Source organism: Lycorma delicatula, chromosome 6 (assembly GCF_047948215.1).
Source record: "Lycorma delicatula isolate Av1 chromosome 6, ASM4794821v1, whole genome shotgun sequence".
Lineage (NCBI taxonomy): Eukaryota > Metazoa > Arthropoda > Insecta > Hemiptera > Fulgoridae > Lycorma > Lycorma delicatula.
The window spans coordinates 29,523,242-29,546,156 of NC_134460.1; the positions used below are offsets into that span (position 1 = coordinate 29,523,242).

General features: G+C 29.7%; 1 protein-coding gene and 1 long non-coding RNA gene across 3 annotated transcripts in view; one reads left to right on the plus strand and one right to left on the minus strand.

Annotated features, from left to right (window-relative positions):
• The window catches only part of LOC142326800 (uncharacterized), a 261,090-nt gene that overhangs the window by 203,294 nt on the left and 34,881 nt on the right, over positions 1 to 22,915 (plus strand). The window lies entirely within an intron of this gene.
• Positions 8,521 to 15,157, minus strand: LOC142326795 (uncharacterized). Its single transcript, XM_075369511.1, has 3 exons — positions 15,002 to 15,157; positions 12,260 to 12,382; positions 8,521 to 8,895 (listed from the first exon to the last, which is right to left on the minus strand). Exons 2-3 carry the CDS (start codon positions 12,353 to 12,355, stop codon positions 8,656 to 8,658), a joined length of 336 nt encoding a protein of 111 aa, XP_075225626.1. The 5' UTR covers positions 12,356 to 12,382; positions 15,002 to 15,157; the 3' UTR covers positions 8,521 to 8,655.

Consider the following 22,915-nt stretch of genomic DNA (forward strand, 5'->3'; position numbering starts at 1 on the left):
CTTTTAGGATCTAACTAGTTGATCTATACCAAACAAACATATTGTAACAAGACCGGTATAATGGACCTGAGTAACAGATTCCTGCCAATTAAGAAGAAAGTAGTAGAAAATATAATAATGGGAGATTCCAGAAAGGGGCTAAAAAAACTCTTTTAATAAAGCTAACAGTTCCGTTTAACAATTGTCCTTTGTAATACTCCCCGCTGACACACCTAAGCAGATGTTGTTCAGTAAAAGGGGTTACCGGATCAGGGTAGGAATCTCACGGGAAAAATGTGAGGGTGGACGATTATTCTCACTCTTCATGTTGGGTCCGGTCCTGCAGGTGAAGAGGATAGGAGTGTAAATACTCCAGGGAAGATGAGTTGAAATCAGTTCTACGAGATGTCATTCTGCGAGAGAGTGCTACAATAGAGTTCTTGGAAAGATTTCTAAACGTGGAGTGACTATGTGTGTTTGAGGCGAGAGTATTCTGCGATGAGCTATTATGCGAGTCAATCAAGGAGCGAATTTCTAGTGCGTACGTTCTAGTCGCGATTAAGCTGACATCACAAGTAATTCCAATCTGGATAGTACATGAAAACAAGAAATGGTTCGGTGAGTTGTTACTATTAGACGATAAGTGAAAGAGATAATGTACTAAATTTCATTCATAAATTAAATTGTTAGGGTAGTTTTATTTGTGAACAGCAAATGTATTTGCAGTAAAAGAACATGTCTTATTTATTGTACTATTGTTAATATAAAACTAGTAGTTAAAAGTGTTAAGCTTAGCGGTCATCCTAAATGTATTTTGGCAGTAGGACTGAATTCTGGTTTTCATTTCTTAGCTACTGTAAATAAATCCTGACGATTACTTTAAATTCTGTTTTGTATGTAATCACAGCTTATTATTATTATTGTTGTTGTTGTTATTTTTTTCTCTTTTCTTTGATTTTATGGGCATCGACTGCTAAGGTCATTAGCCCCCTCTTCACATTCTTAAAAAGAGGTTAGTATCACCATCAGGGTCGTCATATGTAAGGGTGTAAAAGGCCCTTACATTTTTATTTAAAAGCACAAAGTACACAAAACATTAATCTAAAAACAATAAACAAACAACATTTATGGGGTGTAAAGGCTCCCAATCTTAAAAAAGTTGAGAAAATATCACAAAGAACATAAATGGAAAATACAAGACTTTACAATACCATTATCTCCTTCTACCTGTCTCGTTTATTTATTTATTTAAGCACCCTCGGAACGACCAGAACCGCCGTTAAGCAGCATATCAGTCGCAGCAGGATGCCGTGGCAGTTGACTCCCCCCCCCCTAAAAAACAGTCCCGTAGGACGTAACCCATCGGGGTCCTCCCAGCGTCATAAGAGCAATCTGACCACCTGTTCAGGATGTACAAAAATCCCCTCGGCGGGGAAGCTGCCCTTCCCGGTCCTGATCTACTTGGCTACAAGCATGCATTGCGCTTACCCATAGCCTAGCGCCCACAATCCACCCTTGAGGGTCCACCGTGCCATCATTGGATACACCCCAACTCCCTGTTCTTGAATGCAGGCAAGCCAGGGCTACCACCACGAGGATACGTGATACGCTTGCCACGCTTCGAAACTCTCTTATATATATAAAACTACCCCTTAGAGTTTGATTAACACAGCTTTAAATTTTCCACTTTTACAGACTTTTAAGAAGTCCGGTGGCGTGTAAATAGGGGCAACTATTTTTCCTTCATTCCCATTATCCAAATTAGCAGCAATATCATTTCTTAGCCGGAATCTCTTTCTGAGGTCCTCATATATGGTACACTCTTCTGCTTAATTGTAAGTGTTTTATTACAAACACCGCACATTGGTCTTTCTTCGCCGGTTAACAAATATGAATTTGTTATTCACGTGTGACCGATTCTAAGTCTGATCACAGTCACTTGTTCTCGGTGAGTCAACTTCACGTCGCTTTTCCATTTATATGGAGAAGTTTTGATTGAGTTTAATTTTGTATTTAAACTCCTCCAATCAGAAGTCCACTTATTTCTTATTATGTTAGTTAGACTGTTTTTAACACCTGCCACCCTTACAGAAATTGTATCCAAAACATCGCAAACTGTTGCCTTTCTGGCAGCTTCGTCTGCGCTTTCATTCCCTGCAATACCAACATACCATGGAGTCCATACAAATACGCTTCGCTGTCCTCGTTGATTTAGAACATACGTAATGGACAGGATGTTTGCAATTAGGACATCCTTAATGTTCTTGTTCCGCATTGCAACAAGTGCACTTAGAGAATCGGAACATATTAGCACTCTCTCTTCGCAATAGTGTTCTGTATACCGAAGAGCTTGCTGTATAGCAGTAAGTTCTGCCGTATAGACACTGGCCATATCTGGCAGTTTCCAAAAGTGGGCCTCTACATTTACATATATGGAGCATCAAACACCATGTTCGGTTAGAACCGTCAGTATAAATTCTAATATGTTCTTCGTAGCTACTGACGGTTGCTTGCTAAAAATTCCTGTTGGATGATCATTGCTTGCTTCTTTTTTATTTCTTCCTGAGAGAGATCAAACCTATTATTATTATTGATATGTCTTGCTCTACTTATGTTCTTAAAAGAATAAATTGTGATAATATAAATATTTTCAATTGTCAATCTCTAAATATCCTGATCGATCAGCGAACACGCGATAATATGTACTTATGTTTGTCGTACGTGTGTCGCACTGTTTGGGACTTATCTCAGGACTCACCGAATAGGTTTTCATTCAATTTAGCTTAAATATTTCTACGTATGGGGTATTTATCATAATCGTTTTTTTAATAATTCAATATGGAATATCGCAAGAAAACCAATTTGTTTTTTTTTTTCAGAGCGACTTTAGAGAAAAATTTATTAGAGTAAATTTGTTACCAACAATGCATATATAAACAATTAAAAAAAAAAAAAAAACACTTTTTCAAAAAACCAATTCCCACCTCTTCAAAATTAGAATATGTTGTTTCTTCTTTTTCTCTTTCTCCCTGCGGTTTAAATATTTTTCAAATTTATGCTTTATATATAGAATATTTATATCAAGAAATGTCAACATTTTTTTTTAAATTATAGATCGTGGACGTAATTTTTTAAAGTCTTTTTTTAACTTTTTTCAGCCTTTATTGAAGGGGTGTTAAATTTAGTGAAAACTTTACTTCAGAAACTTTTTTAAGCTTAACCGATATATGAATAATTTTAGAAAACGTTTTCTTAAAATTTATTCCCCACCTTTAAAAATATATATTCTATTTTTTTAGCTCAATTTTTTTTTTTTAATTTTTATTATTAATACCCGGGAAGACATGAAATATTTTTCCTGCTTATTTTTATCTTATAATTTATATTTTTATTTTTATAATTTATCTTATAATGATGTAATTTACATAATGTATTATTCCGTACCGATTTAAAAGACTTATTAAAACCGATATGAATACAACTTTGAGGTACGGCAAGCAGTAGCAATATCGACATCATCCAAAGATTCCAGAACAAAATCTTGAAGCACATATCACATGATTTGCGAAGAACAAGGAGATCCACGATTACCTAAAGATGCCGTCTATTTGCGAAAAAATTCACGAAGTTCAGAGTATGTAACTTAAGCTTAACACGAATGAACGCCATATGACTGTTAACCTTTTGGGTAATAGTAAAGATGTGAGAATATGTTGCGTGTATTCCATCTAGAAACTGTTCTGCGGTTAATATCGTCCATTTCTTTGCAAAGTTTTGCAGATTGCTGTTTATAGTTTATTTTAGTATAGTAATATGATTTCTTTTGTTGTTCATGAATTGTTTAAGTTTACTGAATAATTTTGTTTCGTGGTTTTGATTTTTTTCTTCTCATATATGATTTGTGTCAGTTAAATTCATTTACTTGCTCTGTTTTGTTAACAATCTAACTCTGTTGTTCTTTATAGCTATGATATGTTGATCATTTATTCTTCTTGCTATCTATAATTACTTGTTGAATTATGTGTACTTTGTTACGGACTTTGTGAGTTATTAATTATATTTTATTCGTATACTTTTTGTTGTATTGTACTTTATTCAGATTTTTTTGTATTGTCCTGGAATTATAACTGGATGCCTCTCTTTCACGTCATTATCATTCTGTACAACTTACTTATAGTTTCATCATTTAGAAAAATGGTTATAAATAAAACTGTAAAACAAAAAGAGATATTTAAAAAGTTTCTAACAGCTGGTTCAAATTACCTTTTCAAGGTAATGTCTCACGCACACACATAAACGTTTCCCTCAATACAACATGAGAATAACAGAAAAATTCATAAATGTTTGTTTAATCTTTTTAAAAAGAAGTAAAAAAATCTTACTTCAAATATAAACACAAATATAAAAAATGGGAAAATAATAAACTAAGTAAAAAATAGAACACGTAATTGTAATATTTTCTTTTATTTTTCCACTATGAAAGGGTGTAAGAATATTAAGGAATCGTTTAGACTATGAATAGAACCTTTTTATTTACCGCAAAAAAAGGATATTTAATATTAATTGTAACATTCCATGTTTAAGAACAATTCACCGAGGTTTAACACTATACTTAACCAAGTATAAACCTTTATTGGCTTTACACAAATCAATAATTTAATACTATAATGGTAATTATTATTTAACATGCTTAGTTACTATTAACTCGTAGTTCTCTTCCTGTGTTTTTAACGATTATTAAATCTAAAATTAAAAAAAATATCACGTTTAAAAAATGTTTACATCCTGACTATGATAAACAATATGATCAGTAAATCTTTTTAGTTAAGATAATAATATTGTGTAACATTAACACTTTGTTTTATTAATTCTATCCTTTAATGATCTAAATGAGAAAAAAGGAGTAGTTATTTGCTAAACTTATTTTCATAAAATTAAAATCAATTAAATAAAATCCTTAAAATCAAATTATATCCATCAAAATTAAATTAATTACAAAACAGAAAGCATTATGTCGAATTTTCTACGAAGTAAACGTTACCATTACCTGTACCTATAAAACATGTTCTTACGCACTCATAATCAACGTCCAGTTAAAACTGCTGAAGATTTAATGAAAATTTGTATACCGTAAGATATTCATCTTACGGTGAAAGTGCACTCTACGAAAGGAGTTTTTGAAATTCCAAGTTTAAAGGGTTAAAATGACGTAACATTGAATTTACTATATTTTTAATTTCTCTGTTACAAATTGAGATATTGATTTTTGGTGGGTGTGATCTTCCTGTGAATATCAAAAAACCGATTTGTAGATTTTCCATGTTCGACCTTGAAAGGGGTGAAGAAAAGTAAAAAATTTGAACCATGACTACAAATTTTCCCCATATCCGACTATACTAAACGAGATATTCACTCTATTTGCACTTGCAAATACACCTCAGATGACATGACCTTCTGTGTCTAGAACAATGCGGTTTCCGCAAAGGACGTTCCTCCATTGACCACTTAATGTCAATGAAAGCAGCTATTCAAAACGCTTTCCTGCTCTATCAGCGCTCAGCGCCTCGTAGCTATTTTCTTTGATATCAAAAAGGCGTACAACACGGCCTGGCGACGTGGTATTCTTAATACCCTTAAAGAATGGGGAGTCAAAGGCTCTATGCTTGCATTTATCAGGGGTTTCTTAAATTACCGAATTTTCCGTGTTCGTGTTGGAGATTCCTTATCGGTTAGCGTCACCTTGGAGAATGAAGTGCCTCAAGGAAGTGTTTTAAGTACCACCTTATTTATAGTCATCAACAGTATTACTAAATGTGCGTAGCCCCTGTTTCATGTTCATTATTTGTTTATGACTTTGCTATATACAGAGTGATTCAGGAGGATAGGGCAATACTTTGACAACTCATTCTAGAGGCTAAAAATAAGAAAAACGTTCATATAAACATAGGTCCGAAAACGCTTCGTTAGCGAGTTATACAGGGTGAAAGAATTCGCCCGAGTTTCAGTTCCTCCGGGTAAATTAAGGTTTTCTGAATTTCTGGGAACGTCAATTAAGAGACAAATTCAATTGTTTCTTATGGTTTTTGAGCTGGGAAATAAAAAAAAATAGGTCCCAGAACTGTATCTCACTTAGTTTCTAAGATATCCCATGTAAAACGCTAAAAATAGGGTCAAAAAACACATTACTTTAAGTTTGACGTACAATAACGTTGTTAAATTGGCAATAAATCATACACCTTTTAAACATAAATTGTAGAGAATTTAATTATAAGAAGATTGATGTAAATAATGTCAACAAATAAGAAATAAAATTTTAAACATGTCGACTCTTATTAACAACAAAACGGACGAAAACTTAGAAGAAAATGTTACAAAAACAGTAAACAGATGTGTCTAGTAGGTACAATAATTTTAGACCTACGGAAAACAAGTTGGCAACACTGATTTTTTCATCACAATTTGTTTTAAGTACTACTCATTGTTGTCAGTTAATTGTGGTAATGTGTTAAATAACCTTTCGCAGATCAATCGTGTTTGCAGTATTACGTCAAATTCTTATCGTAAAAATTTCAGAAAACTGTTAAGAAGTGTAATTTTGTATTCATTTTACAGTGCATAAAAATCAAGTCTGTTGAAAGAAGTGAAATTCTGTTTAGTTTTGTTTTAAAAAATGCCGCGTATCTTCACTAATGCCGAATATGCCGACATGATTTTCATCTATGGATTTTGCAATGGAAGTGTTGGGGCAGCGGTTACGGAATATCGACATAGGTATCCTGGTCGTGTTGTACCAAATCGTAAAGTATTTATTAGAATTTTTAATAATCTTCGTGAGAATGGTGCACTTCCCAGCGCTCATATTTCATCTGAACGACAAGAAAATCATTCTGATGAAGGTGAAAACATTCTGCAGTTGGTTCAACGTAGTCCGGCAACGAGCACACGATTAATTGCAACACGGCTCAATATTTCACAAATTAGAGTATGGAGGACATTTAATAATAATAATAATAATAATAATAATAATAATAATAGATTGCATCCTTTTCATATTCAGAAAGTGCAACATTTCCAGCCTGGTGACTACGCCAGCCAGCTGCAATTTTGTCAATGGGTTAATAGGAATGAACATTTAATTCCATTTATACTATTTTCGGATGAAGCTACTTTCACTCGTAACGGAATAAACAACACACGGAATGCGCATCGGTGGTCTGAAAAAACCCACATGCTACAGTAGAAAAAAATTTCCAGCAACGATTTTCAGTGAATGTTTGGTGTGGTATCATAGATGACCAATTAATTGGTTCTTTCATACTACAACATCGTGTCACAGGCAGAAATTATCTGGAATTTTTACGTAATGAATTAAAAGAATGTAAGTTTTTCGAATATGATACGGTTGGTAAAGTAACTATTATACATAATTTTAAGAACAGCTTACCATAATTTCATTCGATTTTTTCAAACGCTTTTGGCTATTCTGCCATCTTTCTTCCTGAAGATGACGAATAGCCAAAAGCGCTTGAGGAAATCAAATAGAATTTTGGTAAGCTGTTCTTAAAATTATGTATAATAGAATGAGATTTGAGTAATGGATAAATTTAACAAAAATATTGTTTCGATGAAAAATAATTAAAAAACTGTTTAACAATATATCAAAATACATTTTTTCTTAATTATTATTTTACAGAATAAAAAAAAATAATTAACATTTTTTTGTGCGATATTTTTTAAAAAACTAAATTACAAGTGAGAAAGATATGTTTATAAGTTATAATAATCATTCATTGTATTTATGAATTAATGTACTGTTTACTCTTAAATTTCGGAATACTTGACATGTTGCACTGAAAATTGGTTTCAAAACTTCTATGATATTAGACGTATGAATATTAATAATTTATATATTATTATATAAAAAGTATGATAAATAATCAAAAAAAAAAAAAACATTATAGCTATAAGTAATACAATATATATTTTAAAATTTCAGTAGCTTATAATATAGATACTGCATTACAAAACACAAGCTACTTTGTAGCAGCATATTTGATATAAAAAAAACTAAGCTAAAATAAATTAAGATCAGATTAACAAAAATGATTTTTAACCAATACAGATTGTCAGTGCAAAAGTATGCAACACTATTTTCTTGCCTTTATAAAAAAAATAAAATTAAAATAAAACTTCAAACCATTTAAATAAAAATTGCTTTCTTTTATGTGTATAAAATAAATATAAAAGTTTATACAAACTTTTATAGTCGCTTCGCTTGCCCGACCGTCTAATCTGGGGGCTTCATCGCCTGGACTCCTGGTCCAGGATTGTCAAAAGATATTGATTACATTTTAAATAGCTGTAAATAACTGAATTGTGTTATTTACTGGATCTTTTCCGTAATAAAATAATAAGATCAAAAAAATATTTTTTATGATATATGTCAAATGAAAAATTATTTTTAATAGGTTTTTATAACTTTTTAAATTATAAATAACAAGATAAATGATACATAAAGGCAGGTGAAATGATAACAAAAAAAACCTAAAAATAAATTATATTTTTAAACAACGACATAATTTAATAGAAAAAAAATTTAATTGTTTTTTACAGAATGTACAGAATTTATACAGTAGTAACAATAATTGGCAGAACAATATAATAGAAATTGTTATATTAATCATCACCGATTGGTATTGTTAGTTTAACACCGGCTCCGTGTTGATCACGAGGGCCATGGTTATTAAAATTCCTTTGGTAATGAGCATCAGCGTCAACATGTGTTCCTTTATCATCGCCGTATAATCTTTGTTGATAGCCACCTCTAAGGTAACGATTAGAGTCTCCATTCTGATCGCGTTCATCTCGAGCATCAAACTCAAATTTTCCTTTACCTGGAGATCTTCTTTCACGTAGCTGTAATTTCAAATCATAATCATTATATTACATGATATCTGTTAATAATTAAATAATCGTACTTTAATTTTTAAATGAACACCTTCAATATTTATTCTATTCCAGTGTCACCACTTGTGGAATGTTTAATCAACATAAAAATCTGAAATTCTGTTTGCTAATACTTCTAGTTAACTCTCATCCAAAAAAAAACCGATAAAAAATTATATATATATATTCAATTATTATTTTTTTTAATTTATAATAAAATCCTGAAATTCTGTTGTTTTCTTACGGTTGGAATACCAATAGTAAAACAAAAATAACGAATTAGTATACGTAAAAGATATAAATGTAATTATTTTGGGCCACTATTATTAAACATAGTCTATGAGGGTCTACACGATCTAGGGTGGCCGGAGGGCGTAGAAGTCACATCATTCGCCGATGATGTGGTGGTAGTTGCGGTGGATAACGAGGTCCAGTGACTCATGCAAAAGATGAATAGAGCATAGAAATGGCGAAAAAGTGGTGTGAAGGCAAGAAATTTAGCCTTGCAGCTGAAAAAACAAAATTCTTAGTACTTACTGGGAGAAGGAAACTCCCTCACACACGAATTAAGGAAGATGGGTATGTGGTTGAGCCAGTCAAACAGGCAAAGTATCTGGGTTTCTGGATGAACAAGTGAAGGAAGTTCACCAGAAATGTGGAGGAAGTGACTATGAAGGCTAGAAGGACAGTGAAGGTCTTTACCAAAATAAAGCCAAACGTAGGGGATCCGCTGTCATTTAAAAGAAGGATACTCCTACGACGGTGTCGTAAATTATATTTTATGCGGCATCGGTGTGGCATTGCGCCAAGCTGTAAGGTAAATGCAGGAATAGGCTAAGTAGTCTGCTGAGGCAGCTGGCACGCTAGATCGCCTCCGCATATAGGAGCGTGTTCACTCCGGCTGTGTTCGTTATTGCAGGGATGCCGCCTATTCAACTGAGGATATTTGAATCGGTCGAGAGGTGGAGTAGCGACAATAAAGAGAATCATATGAATGGCTACTCTCAAGGTGGCAGGATAGCTGGGAGCATCACCGTAGGAAGGTGGACCTTCCTTGTGATCCCAAAAGTCAGAAAAAGGGTTTGTGGAGAGCACGGGGAGAGATTTTTGGCTAACTTAGCTCTTGTTTGGCCATGACAGATTCAACGCCTATCTTACTAAGAAAATCAGAAGATTGGATTCGAGGTGTTCCTACTGCCACACATTCTTAGAATGTGGTAGGTGAACAGATGAGAGGCAGCGGAGGTGCGATAGTAGACACGATAAATGCCGAAAATTTAGTGGATAAGCTCCTGCTTAACGAGACCATATGGCAAGCGATAACCGTCATGAGCATCCTACGCAACAAGATGGTGGAGGAGGGTCAACAGCGTTAGCTGTTTTCCGATGGATGGGAAGGGGACAGCCTGAGCAAGGAGGTAGTTGGGGGCCCTAGAGTTCGGCGCTGCCGTTGAGATGTCTAGGACTCCCCGAATCATCCGCAGGAGGCCTGCAAGAAATACAGCATGCTTATGAGTTATGCCACAAGCCAGGTATCTGGGTTGTTGTAAAATGGGGGAGGGTTTTTAGTCGGTGCAAGCCCGATACTACCGTTCGTGCGGGCGGACGGTGCCGATGGCTGGCAGAGCTTTACCTTTACTTTTTTATGAAAACAAATATTATGAAATTTATTAAATATCAGTTTACTAAGGCTATTAACAAATGTATATTACAATTATTTTTGTACGTTCTGTATATAACTTTCATAAAAACTTATATCATCTTTATGTTTAAGGATGAAGTGACTTTCAATGTCAGTAGTTGTGTCAACCGGCATAATTGCATGTATGGAGATCTTAGCAATCCAGTAAAATTATTGAGTATGTTAGAGATTCCCAAAAATAAACTACGGTTCGGTTTGATGTCCAACCGTGTGATTGGCCCATTCTTTTTTCACGATCTACTACCACAGGGAATCTTTATTTAGACGTGCTGCAACTGAACGTTTTCCCGCAAGTTGAACAAATTGAACAATAAAGTAACGTTGCTGTAATGGTTCAACAAGATGGTACGCACCTATACTTTAACCTAGGCATTCGATGCGCTCTCAATGAATCCCTAAGTCGAATTGGTATGGCTGGTCCGGTTTTTTGGTCTCCGAGAAGCCCAGATTTGACACCTCTAGACTTTTTCTATGAGGATACGTTAAAAACATTGTCTACAGTGAAAAAATTATGGATGTACAACATTTAAGACAACGGATCATCGCTGATATCTCCAAAGTTACGCCTGCAATGATCCAGCGGAGATAGTCAGAAGTCGATTATCGTCTGGATATTTGCAGAACCACCAACGAAGCTCATATTCAAATTCTAAAGTATGTAGAAAAACGTTTTGAGTTGGTGAATTTTCAAAAAAAAATACACTGATTATTTCTACTAGTTCAACAAACTACATTAAAAAAAAATACATTTGTTTTTTCTCACAAATTTCTAAAAAAAAAAAAAAAAACTATATCAAAATATACATTTGGCCATTTTAGCACGCAGATTTTGTTCTAACATAAAAGTATTACTTGAATTATAATATCTTAAAATAATATACTTCAATCTGACCTTCAAGATTGTAAAAAGGTTAATACAAATCATAAAATTGCTTATTCCTCATATAAACGAGAAATATGAGTTTGTTCAGAATATTTTTTTTTTAATGATTGAGAAAATAGTTGCAAAATAGTAAACATCTCTTTCCACGCTAAAATGTATAAATTTCCATTGCTTTCTATTTAAATTTATAAAAACTCATAAAAAATCTTTTTTTTATCCTTATTATATTTTATTAAAATAACTGAATAAAATATATATGTATTTAGTAATAAATTAGTCATTAGTTTTCCTCCGTTCGTGATAAAAATAAATATATATGAATTAGGATTATTTTAATTTTGAACTATTTTTGAACATCAAACCTATGAATTTATTAAAACTTAAAGTAGCAATTTCACTCGAAAAATTGCATAGAAATTGTGGTACAGTGAAAATAATTGCTTTTAATGAAACAAACCTAATTTATCTTTTATGTTGGCCTGAATTATAAGAATGATTGGGACAGGTAGTATAAAGTAACTAATTAATGAGTTCCTTTTCGTTATTTTATTCATTACCTCAGTTCATTAACAGAAAAATGTATTATTATAAAAATATAAAATAATCTTATTTATATTTTAAGTATTGTTTGATGATATGTAGTGATATAAATTTCTCTAATATTTTTAAACTAGTGCCTGTACCAACTGTTATTGAAACATCTATTGAATTTAGTTTATACATGTTTATATTTTTATATAAGAACTTACTTGTGAAAATTCCTGATCAAAACGTGGTGATGCTTCCGTTGATAATACACATATCACTGAAAATACTACAAAAATAATTGCTAACGTGAGCTTCATATTGACTGCTACAAATTTAATATTTCCCTGAAAAAAAAATCAGATTATTATTATTATGTACGAGTATATTTATCTAAAGTATATATATATATATATATATATATATATATATATATATATATATATATATATATATATATATATATATACTGTATATATATTTTTTTTTTTTTTTTATCTAAAGTATATATATATATACTTTAGATATATATTAGATATATATATATATATATATATAGAGAGAGAGAGAGAGAGAGTGGTGTCTGTTAGTCAGTTATTCTTTCACATAAAATCTACTCAACCGATTGAACTAAAAGTTTGCATGAATATAGGTTTTATAATTGGAAAGAACATAGAAATATTGTCTTTACGAAATGTTTCATCGTTTCAAAATGGTAGCCGTTTAATTGGCTTACAGTGACAACCGGATTATGTTCCTTGCCGACATCCGACTTTATTATTGCCAAACCTTTGATCAAATCGAATTCGTAGATCTCTTGCAATATTTTAAATTATTTTTTTTATGAAAAAGGTTTCATAATACTTTTTTCGATATCTCTTTCAGTTATCAAGAAAAGTAGCTTTAAAGATGCGACTGTGAACGACGCGGCTCAACCTACACAGCCATTACTTCTGTTACTGTGTGTGCAACGCTATTAGCTGCGACCTGTCCCCAGTTACTTGACTAAAAAACATTTAAAAAATACGAACAAAAATAAAAAAAAAACGTGAAACGAATTTCCTTGTGGTGTTTGTCGGATAACGCTAAGAACCATGAAAAAATATTTTTAACCGAACGAAGGACAGTTAATCAGCTATAACCAATATTTTTAAGACAAGGAGCCCGATTATTCTAAAACCCGTATTCTTCAGATTACTCGAAGTTTCGGGTCTTGTGCTGACCAAAATTTTGCTGTGTAAAAATCTGATGATTTATACTCTGATGATTTATAAATTGAACAGTCTTTAATTGTTATTTAAAAAGTATTATTCTTACAAGCATGAGGATAATGAACGAGGGTGGTCAGGGAGCGGAGTAATTAATAAATATTTAAAATATTAATGTTTAATTATAATACCTGTATCTCATATTGTTTAAACCGTATTTTCCTAAATCTAAACAAAATGCTCAAGTCCTAGTTTGAGCTGACTGAATCTGAATTATTTAACCCAGAATCTATTAAACATTTTTTTTTTTTAATTTTAGCCGAAAATGAAAAGAAAATTCAAAAATTAGATGAGCAGTGTGATGTAAAAGCTTTTTTTTTTTTAATTTTACTACATAATTTTTCATATTGTAATGATTTGAGTTGTCGAATTAACATGCGCTGTAAGAGATGAATCGTTTCCGGAACTGAAATTTTGAAAACTGTAAATTTATTTTTAATTCACACTGAGAAATTTAAAATTGTATATATTTATCTAACAAGCAAATCAAACAGAATATTTTAAACATTTTCGTATTAAAAAACGGTTGTGAATGCATATTTTCTTTGCATTTAATAAAAAAAAATTGGCAGAACTACAAAATTAAATCCTTACAAACCAATCAAATCAAAAGTATACCAAAAATATTATACAAATAATAATAATAATAATAATATTATACATAATAATAATAATAATATTATACAAAAAATAAATAATGATATAAAACTTGAAACGGTTTTTTCTAGATTTTTCAATTTATTATTAATTTAAAAAGTATATATTATTTTTTTTAAATATTGAAATGGGATTATTTAAATTAAACTGAAAAGTACCTTTGTTAAATTGATAGAAATCACCTGTGATATTTATATTTTTCATTTGTAATAATTTTTGCATAAGTACATTTACTCAACTTCGAAATTATAGTAATTTAACAAAAAAAATCGGAATTTTATTTCTTTTATCTGTAAAAATTTAATTAAAAATTACAGGTCATTTTATTTCTTTTATCTGTAAAAATTTAATTAAAAATTACAGGTCATTTTATTTCTTTTATCTGTAAAAATTTAATTAAAAATTACAGGTCATTTTATTTTTGAATTATTTCACTTATTTTTTTACAGGGTACCGTAACTTAATAAAATAGATTATTATTTTACGTGGTATATGGATTACATTTACATTTACGTGGGGTTGTTATTAGAAGGTTGAAACGACTGCACGTTCTAGACCTAAGTGTCTCTATAGTGTCTTAATGTGTCTTAGTAACCTCGGAGGTGAATATTGTGCATTTTCTATAAGACTCTTAACTTCAAATTTGTTTCATATGTTTTTCTTTTTTTTTTTCATTGGTTCATCGCTTTTTTTTGTTCTACTTATTACGATATCTTATTTTGTTTTCTATTGTTTTATTAGTGTTGAGTGTCATTTATAATTGTATGTGCTTGGCGTAAAAGTTTTTATTTTCCTAGTATGTCATTTTTGAGTTTCCTTACCATGTGATTTGGGATGTGATCCAATCTACTAAAAATTTATGTAAAGTATAACCAAATACATAAATGTATAAATTATATATACTCGCATTTTACAATAATAAAATAACAAAATAATTTTCAAAATTTGTTATTTTTAAATGAAATAATAGCGAAATAAAAATAATTAAATATAAAATTTAAATTATTTTCAAAGATTAAATAAAATGTTTAATTTGCATACCTGTAACGGCAGTTAAGATGTAGATAGAATGCGTAGCGCAAAAACACTGTGATGTAATTTACTAGCTGTATTATGACAAGAGAGACTGTTAAAATGATACGATTGAGGTCTCATTATATATATTATTGTGTCGTCGGTCATGACCTTTACTGATTAATTCTTCATCATTGTAAATACCGGCACTGTAATTCTTCCTATTGTTTTATAGAGGGGAATAACAGAATAACTGTTTTTCCCCGTAAGAGTTTATTTTAATCACGCGGTTTAAACATTTCGGTTATGTATTTTTATTTATTACGAATAAATCTGTCTCGTTAAAAAATATTTTTCTCGTTAATCTTGAATAACTATTTTGAGCAATATAAATAGTTTCATGTTAAAATTGACACATTAAATCATATAGAATACAAGAAATGATTTTAAATTTAAATTTAAATTTAAATTTTTATTTTTTTTTGACAGAATACATTTTACTTTTACCAATTACAAAAGTAAAATATCAGTTCGTTTGCATGTAACCTATTAAAACAATATGCATAATTTAAAGACTGTAATATAGTAACATAAATTATATTTGACAAATTATGTTATCAGTCAAATAATAATATAAATAATCCTTTCTCTCAAACTGTTTGCGCAATCGTCTTATATTTAAAAGTAACTGAATCATTTAAATTATTTTGGCATTATTAGAAATATCTATTTCATTATTTTCAGCTACGTAATTTTCTAATTTTCTTTTTAGGGATAAGTGATTGATACACCGCACACCAACGAATAGTAAAAATAAAACAAATTAATATTGATCATATAGAACAGAAATTACCCGATATTCCGATTATAACAATAATTACCTATTACCATGTATATTAAAAGTCACGTTATTATTAAGTTAGATGCACTTACCGATATATGATACTTTAAAATGATTCTATTTATAGTTTCACTTTAAAGCTTCGTTTTGTATATGGATATTATAGTATTAAAAAACAATTATTATACTTTTGAAATAAATTAAATATAAAGCTTAATAAATCTGAACCGTTGCATAAATTTAAAATAACTATACACGAATATATGAATAAACCTCTTGCTTTGAATTATAAATTACATAATATATGTACTCTAGATTTGCTGAAAATGGATTAAAAATATAGAGTGTTTCGAAAATTAACAAAATGTAATTATTTTATTTTTCTAAATTTAAGTATATCAATCATTAATTTTTAGGTAGATTTTATAAGAAAGCCGGACTCTGTGATGCGAGTGGTAGCGTCTCGGCCTTTGATCCGGAGGTCTCGGGTTCGAATCCCGGGTCAGGCATGGCATTTTAATCGCTGCCCGTCATTCATCTCATCCTCTGAAGCAATACCTAACGCTGGTCCCGGAGGTTTAAAGAAAAAAAATTATGAGAAAGCTACCTATTGTAATGGGTACCATGATTTGATTCCAGAAAATTTCGAAATACCTTCTTGTTTCGTATCCCCCAGTCCCCAAAACCACCGTCAATTCAAATGTTATATATATATATATATATATATATATATATATATATATGTATATATATTTCACTTTCTTGTGGACACGATAACTGCTATAATTTTCCGCCAATCACTTTCAAATTGTTCCGTAAAAATAATTCGTCCCAAAATCTCGATCGTGTTCGTTAACGGCCAAAATCGGACGATGGGAGTGCAATGGAGGGCTGTTTCGAAAAAAAATTTCGCTCTAACTTTCTTATTAAGTAAAATATCGAATTCAATTAAAGTTCTTACTATTCTCATGATAAGGGCTTAAAACTTATGCAAGTAAAGTCTTTTGATATCACCAACCATTGGCTCAGGGGATGGAAAAAATGGGGTTTTGTTGACATAAAATATCATACCTCCCTTAATAGGCATATTATAGAATCAGTTTAAAACGGTCGTTAGTCCTCTGAACTTGTCCTCTAAAACAATTGTTAGTCCTCTAAAACTTTGTCTGAAACAATTTTTGATATGACCAACCCTTACGGCAAGGGATGACCAAAATATTCCTGGAATTGCAAGAAGATAGGACTTGTATGCTAAATATGTGAAAATTTTTCACATGCAACCGTTGTCGTATTGAGTAAATTTGAAATTTTTCTTAACTTTAAGGTGGAAATCTTTTTTATCCCCTACTTAGTACCGGTGAAATCTAACTTCCGGTGTGCCGAGAGGTTTTTTTTTTTAATATCAAATAGTCCTCATTACAATGGTATTTTAAATGATAATAGTAAATTTTTGTTATTTTAATCACAAACTAATATATAAGTAGTTGAATTTTTTGAATTCATAGTTTTATAAATGTCTTGTTTCATCACACAAATTTTATAGATCGAAATTTAGAAAATTAATCTAATTTTTTTAATAGAATTAGATAAAACTTATTCCACATGTACAAATATTTAAATTGATAATGCGTAAAGTGACGTAATTTTTCCATTGTTTATATGTAAAAAAAGAAATACGCTTTCGTTGTCATTTTTTTTCTTTTTTGTCATTTTTTCTTCATAAAATAGTAAATAAAAATTAAGACTTTTTAATTAGAAAAACTAGTTATCATTTACTATTTCTTTTTTTTTTTCTACCTATTCAGTTACTGAATTGTTTGAAATTTCTCATAAAATTAGTCCACAAAAATCTGCTCTAATTGTTTGATAATTTTAACAAATAATTTTGTTTTTTTGTTTTTCTTTTAAAGAACAATTAATTACACATCCCTATAAATAATGAAAACACTCTTCTCAGATTACCTATACTTTGTTGTTTAATTCCAGTTGACATTTTTTTTCCCTGTTTTACCTTAAACCATTTCTTTCAGAGAATCCACCAGACTGCATTTCAGTCACTTGAATTATCCTATATTATTCCTTTACCTTCTTTTAATAATCATCAATACTTTTTTCTTACTATCTTCACCTTCGTCAATTATATAACAAACTAAATTTTTCTAATCACTTTCATAATTATATCTGAAAGACTTTTAACCTTCAAATATCTTGCTAAAATATTAGTTTTCGGTGTTTGTTGATTCTTTCTTACCTACATGTATACCGGTTTTAACGTAAAAGTTTAACAAGTAGTTTTCCTTTATTCAGTTTACTTCGAGGAAAGAATTAATTCTTTCTATATGAAGCATAAGAAAAAAAAGCCCAGTAATCCTCTGAAGGAAACATTTTCATATGCTTCATTACTAGAAGTGTATTTTAGCAAAATATTTTACTAGTAGACATCATTTAATGCAATTAAATTTGAAACAAAGTAAAAATGAAACAATTGTTGATTTTGCAATCCTCGTAATCTATAAAAACGAGTAACGAAAGAAATTTTAAATAATCCAATAAGCTACTAATAAGAATTAAAATTATGAGTACAAAATTACATAAGATTAAAATATTCTATGTCTATTAAGTAGAGTGTAATTTCACTGATTATACCTGACTTTAAACAGCTATAAGGTTATCAAAATAACGAACAAAAATATGTAAATATTTATTATAAATTAAGATAAGGAAAAAATCGTATGTGAACAACAGATGACTTTCTTGTACGACTATTAAATTACATTTACTACACATTTTCATAAAATGAAAAGTACATAGACTTTTATTTCATTATTAACTTCTGATATTTTTTCCACCTTTTTTTATTCTCGTAATTTTTTTTTTTTTTTTTTTTTTTACAATCAGAGGTTAATAATTATTAAAACATCAATAAATTTAAATTTAAAAAAGTTAAAAAAAGGAAATATAGTCTGATTCGAACCGATGTGCCTTCCCCTAAGATCCAAATATTTTTTTTATTAATTAAAACTTTATTTGGCTACAGCACTGATACCAATGAAAATAAGTACCACTTACGATATAATGTTGAAAAGCTCTCAATGATTACTGCAGTTAAGAAAAAGTCCAAACTCCAAACGTTGTTTGATTTTGGCCTTTTTTTTGGACACTTTTGGTCCAGTCGATTGTAATCAAAAGGGGTGGTGTACAACTAGATGTTACTACAGTCTTAAATCCAAAATTTCAACTTTCTACGGCTAAATGTTTTTGAGTTATGCGAGAAACATACGTACACGCATACATACGTACGTACAGATGTCACGCCAAACTAGTCAAAATGAATTCAGGGATGGTCAAAATGGATATTTCCATTGAAATCTGTGAACCGAATTTTTTCGCGATCACAATACTTCCTTTACTTCGTACAAGGAAGTAAAACAGAAGTTTAATTAAATTAATGTAAACATTAATATAAATATCCCAAAAATTAATTTATTATAAAATGAATTTAAATATCCACGTGAATAAATGTTTCAAGAGTGATTTAAGTTAAATCATTTTTAAACAAAATTTTTAACATTGTTTTTACTTTTTATTGTAGTATAATTTTTTCAATTGTTTACATATGATTTATATTAATTTCTTTGCAAACTCAGATGTTTCATTAACATTTGAAATACGTATATTATCATATATTAAAACGTTTTCTGAATAGATCTTGAAGGTTTCTGTGCTTTATTATTTATTATTTGCTTTGTTTCATTGTTTATCATTTATGTATGATTTATAAATAGATAATAATATAGGCAATTTATTAGACAATATTTGTACAGATATAATTGTAATATTAAAGACAAAAACGTTTTACGCTATTTTGTGCATATTAATATGAGAATAAAGATGTATGTATTAAGGAAAATCTAATGTTTATTAATGTTAACGTAAAAGAAATTAATATTTTTTTATAATACAGCGGTAAACATTTTTTGATACAAGAGATACATTTTACAGATTTCTGAACATTTTAAAGAAATGTACATTAAATTAAAAATGTACTTTTACCTTTTTTTTCCGAATTTAATTTTTTTTCATAAGATTTATAATTGGGTAAAAATATATATACCCATATATTTTTCTGGTAAGAAAATTTATAAGAAACGGACGATTTAACTGAAAGAAAGTAGATTATTCTTACATTTATGAAAATCGTTTCAGTTGCTTTAAATAATTATCAACAGTGTAACATTACTGATGCGTTTAGCTTATGAAGTATTCCTATTTCTGGATTGATTATGATGTCGTAAAAGGTAAATAGGAAATGATTATTATATTAAAGCGTGATATTTTTGGATTAAAAAAAAAGGAAATTACAAATAAAAATAAGGAAAATGACAATTTTCATAATCATACCATAAACATTAAACATTAATTGATTACAATATCATAAATAAACCTATAATAGGTCTAATGTAATTTCTTCTTAGCCACTGCGAAAATGTAAATTAATAGTAAAATAACAATTGACATACACATAATTCTAGTCAAATTCATGTAATACAATTTTATATTCTGGGAAACCGGAGGTACGAAACTATTTAAAAATGGTACAAAGCAAGTTTTTAATAAAATAATTAGGTTGAATTAATTAGGTAGAATTACTTAATTAGGTTGAATTATTCCCGACCGATCACAAAGTACGTTTAAAAATTATAATCTGGTTGGTCCTCTTTTATGGAAGTACCATGAATAGAATTCAATGAGTCTATCTATAATAGCAGCCTAAATGGAAAATTTTTCAGACTATTTCTTAACTCTCGCCACTCTTTAATAAAAATTAACACCTGGAAATCATTGTACAAAATCTGCAACACATTATAAGCTAATTGACATTGGGTATTGACCTACTTTCCTTTCCGGTGAACAATACAAATAAAACAAAGCTACATGCCATTAGATTATTTTCACTCGTAAAACATGTATATGAATTGATCTAAAAATTTTTAGATTTTAATTCTGAATTTCGAGAAAATACTTCTCCGGTTCTCACGAGCGGTAATGATATATATTTTGCTATAAAACTTTACTGTAAACATTTTTTTATATAAAAAATAAAACGCTGTAACGTTAATTTATCGGTTATAAAGAGTTTTTTTTGCATCGGCCCGTAAGTACTATATCTATAAAAATACATCTTTCCATATGTTAAATTATAATCATACAAAATATTGATACAGTGGATTGTAAATACATGAATTATATTGAATAATAAATGGATAATTATCTTTGTTATGCTTAGCGGATAAAATAATGGAAATTACATATCTTTCTACTGTAGTTGTTAAATTTTTTTTTTCAAAAACTTCTCAGTATTTGGGTAACAAAATTAGACGATGACAGTATTTTTTAGTTTATTATGGGTTGTAATCTAATTATTAAAATTTATATACATCTTATTATTGGATAAAAACCATGGATTATGATTGGTAGGAATATCCATCCATAAGCTACATATCCTAATCTTATATTTTATCTAGGTAAGTTTTATTTACACCTTATGATTGGGTAAAAAACAGGGATTATAATTGGTTGGAATTGACACGTATTTTTCGAGTTATGAGTGGTGTAAAGTACTCTTCTTCTTGATTGATCGATGTCATTTGCACTTCTGATTGGTTAGGGAATTGCAGTATTCTGATTCGTTAGTTACTGAATTAATCTGAAGCGGGCGGTGAAACGTTAGTGTAATCTGTGATATGCATGGTTGATTGTGTATTGTCATTTGCTTGATCTTTATCGGCTTTGCTTTGGAAGGATTATTATCTTGTTTGGTCCATATTGCATGCATTTTAAGACTGGTACGTTGTTATGAAGGTTAAATATGAAACTATTATTAAAAATTAGTGTTTAACTTCCTTAATATTTAACATATTCTTACATAAGCTAATGTAAAATTTCATAAAATTATTATTATCATTGTACGCATGTATTTCTACGATTACCTGATACTATATACTAGCATTTGAAAATAAAAATGATATTAGTTATTGTAAATCGTTACCGGTAGGGAAATTATTAGAATTTAATATGTTGTGTGGAATTAAAGTAAATTTGTAAATATGGTAAAAATATTACCCTAGTTTAATTGTTTTACTGAATATACCGTTCAATTCGGTATCGGGTTCATTCAAATTAAAAACCAAAAATTTGTAAGTGATTTGTTGTTTTCAAATAAAAATTTATTTGAGGGTTTTTTATTAGTCTGAATTAATATATGAGAAAAACGATTTGGATCCATATCTTTTAAGTAAAGACAGTAAGAATATTGGGGTAAATCATTTGGAATGTTATTAATTCATTTAAAATTATCAACTGTGTAAACTTTCTGGTGCGTTTGGCTATTTAATTTTTCCTAATTCTAGACTGATTATGATGCCCTAAAAGATATATATAGAGAATGATTATTATATTAATGAATGATATGTTCGGATTTAAAAAAGGGAAATTAAAAATGAAAATAATAATTTCCATAATCATACCCAAACAATATTTAAGATAAGTTTCTTCACCGAACATTTAACATTTATTTATTACAATGTCGTCAATAAGCCTACAATAGGTATATTATAATTTCTTATTTTCCACTACGAAAACGTAAATTAAATTTAAAATAACGATTGACGTACACATACTTTTTAAATTCATGTTACAAAATTTAATATACTAGGAAACCGAAACCATTTAAAAGTGTTATTAAGCAAATTTTTAAAATTATAATCGGGTTCGTTATTATGTTTGAATTTTTTCTGACTGATCAACAAGTACTTAACAGAAATATTAATCCGGTTTTCCCTCTTTCATAGAAGTACCGAGACTAGAGTTTAATGAGTCTACCTTTTTTTAGCAGCCTAAATGGAAAATTTTTCATGGACTATTTCTTATCTTCCGCCACTCTTTAGTAAAAATTAAGATCTGCAAATCAATGTTCAAAGTCTGTAACACATAAATTTAAGTTACTTGACATTATGTATCGACCTACTTCGCGTTTCGGTAAACAATACAAATAAAACAATGAATGCGCTACATGCCCTTAGGTTATTTCGACTCGTAAA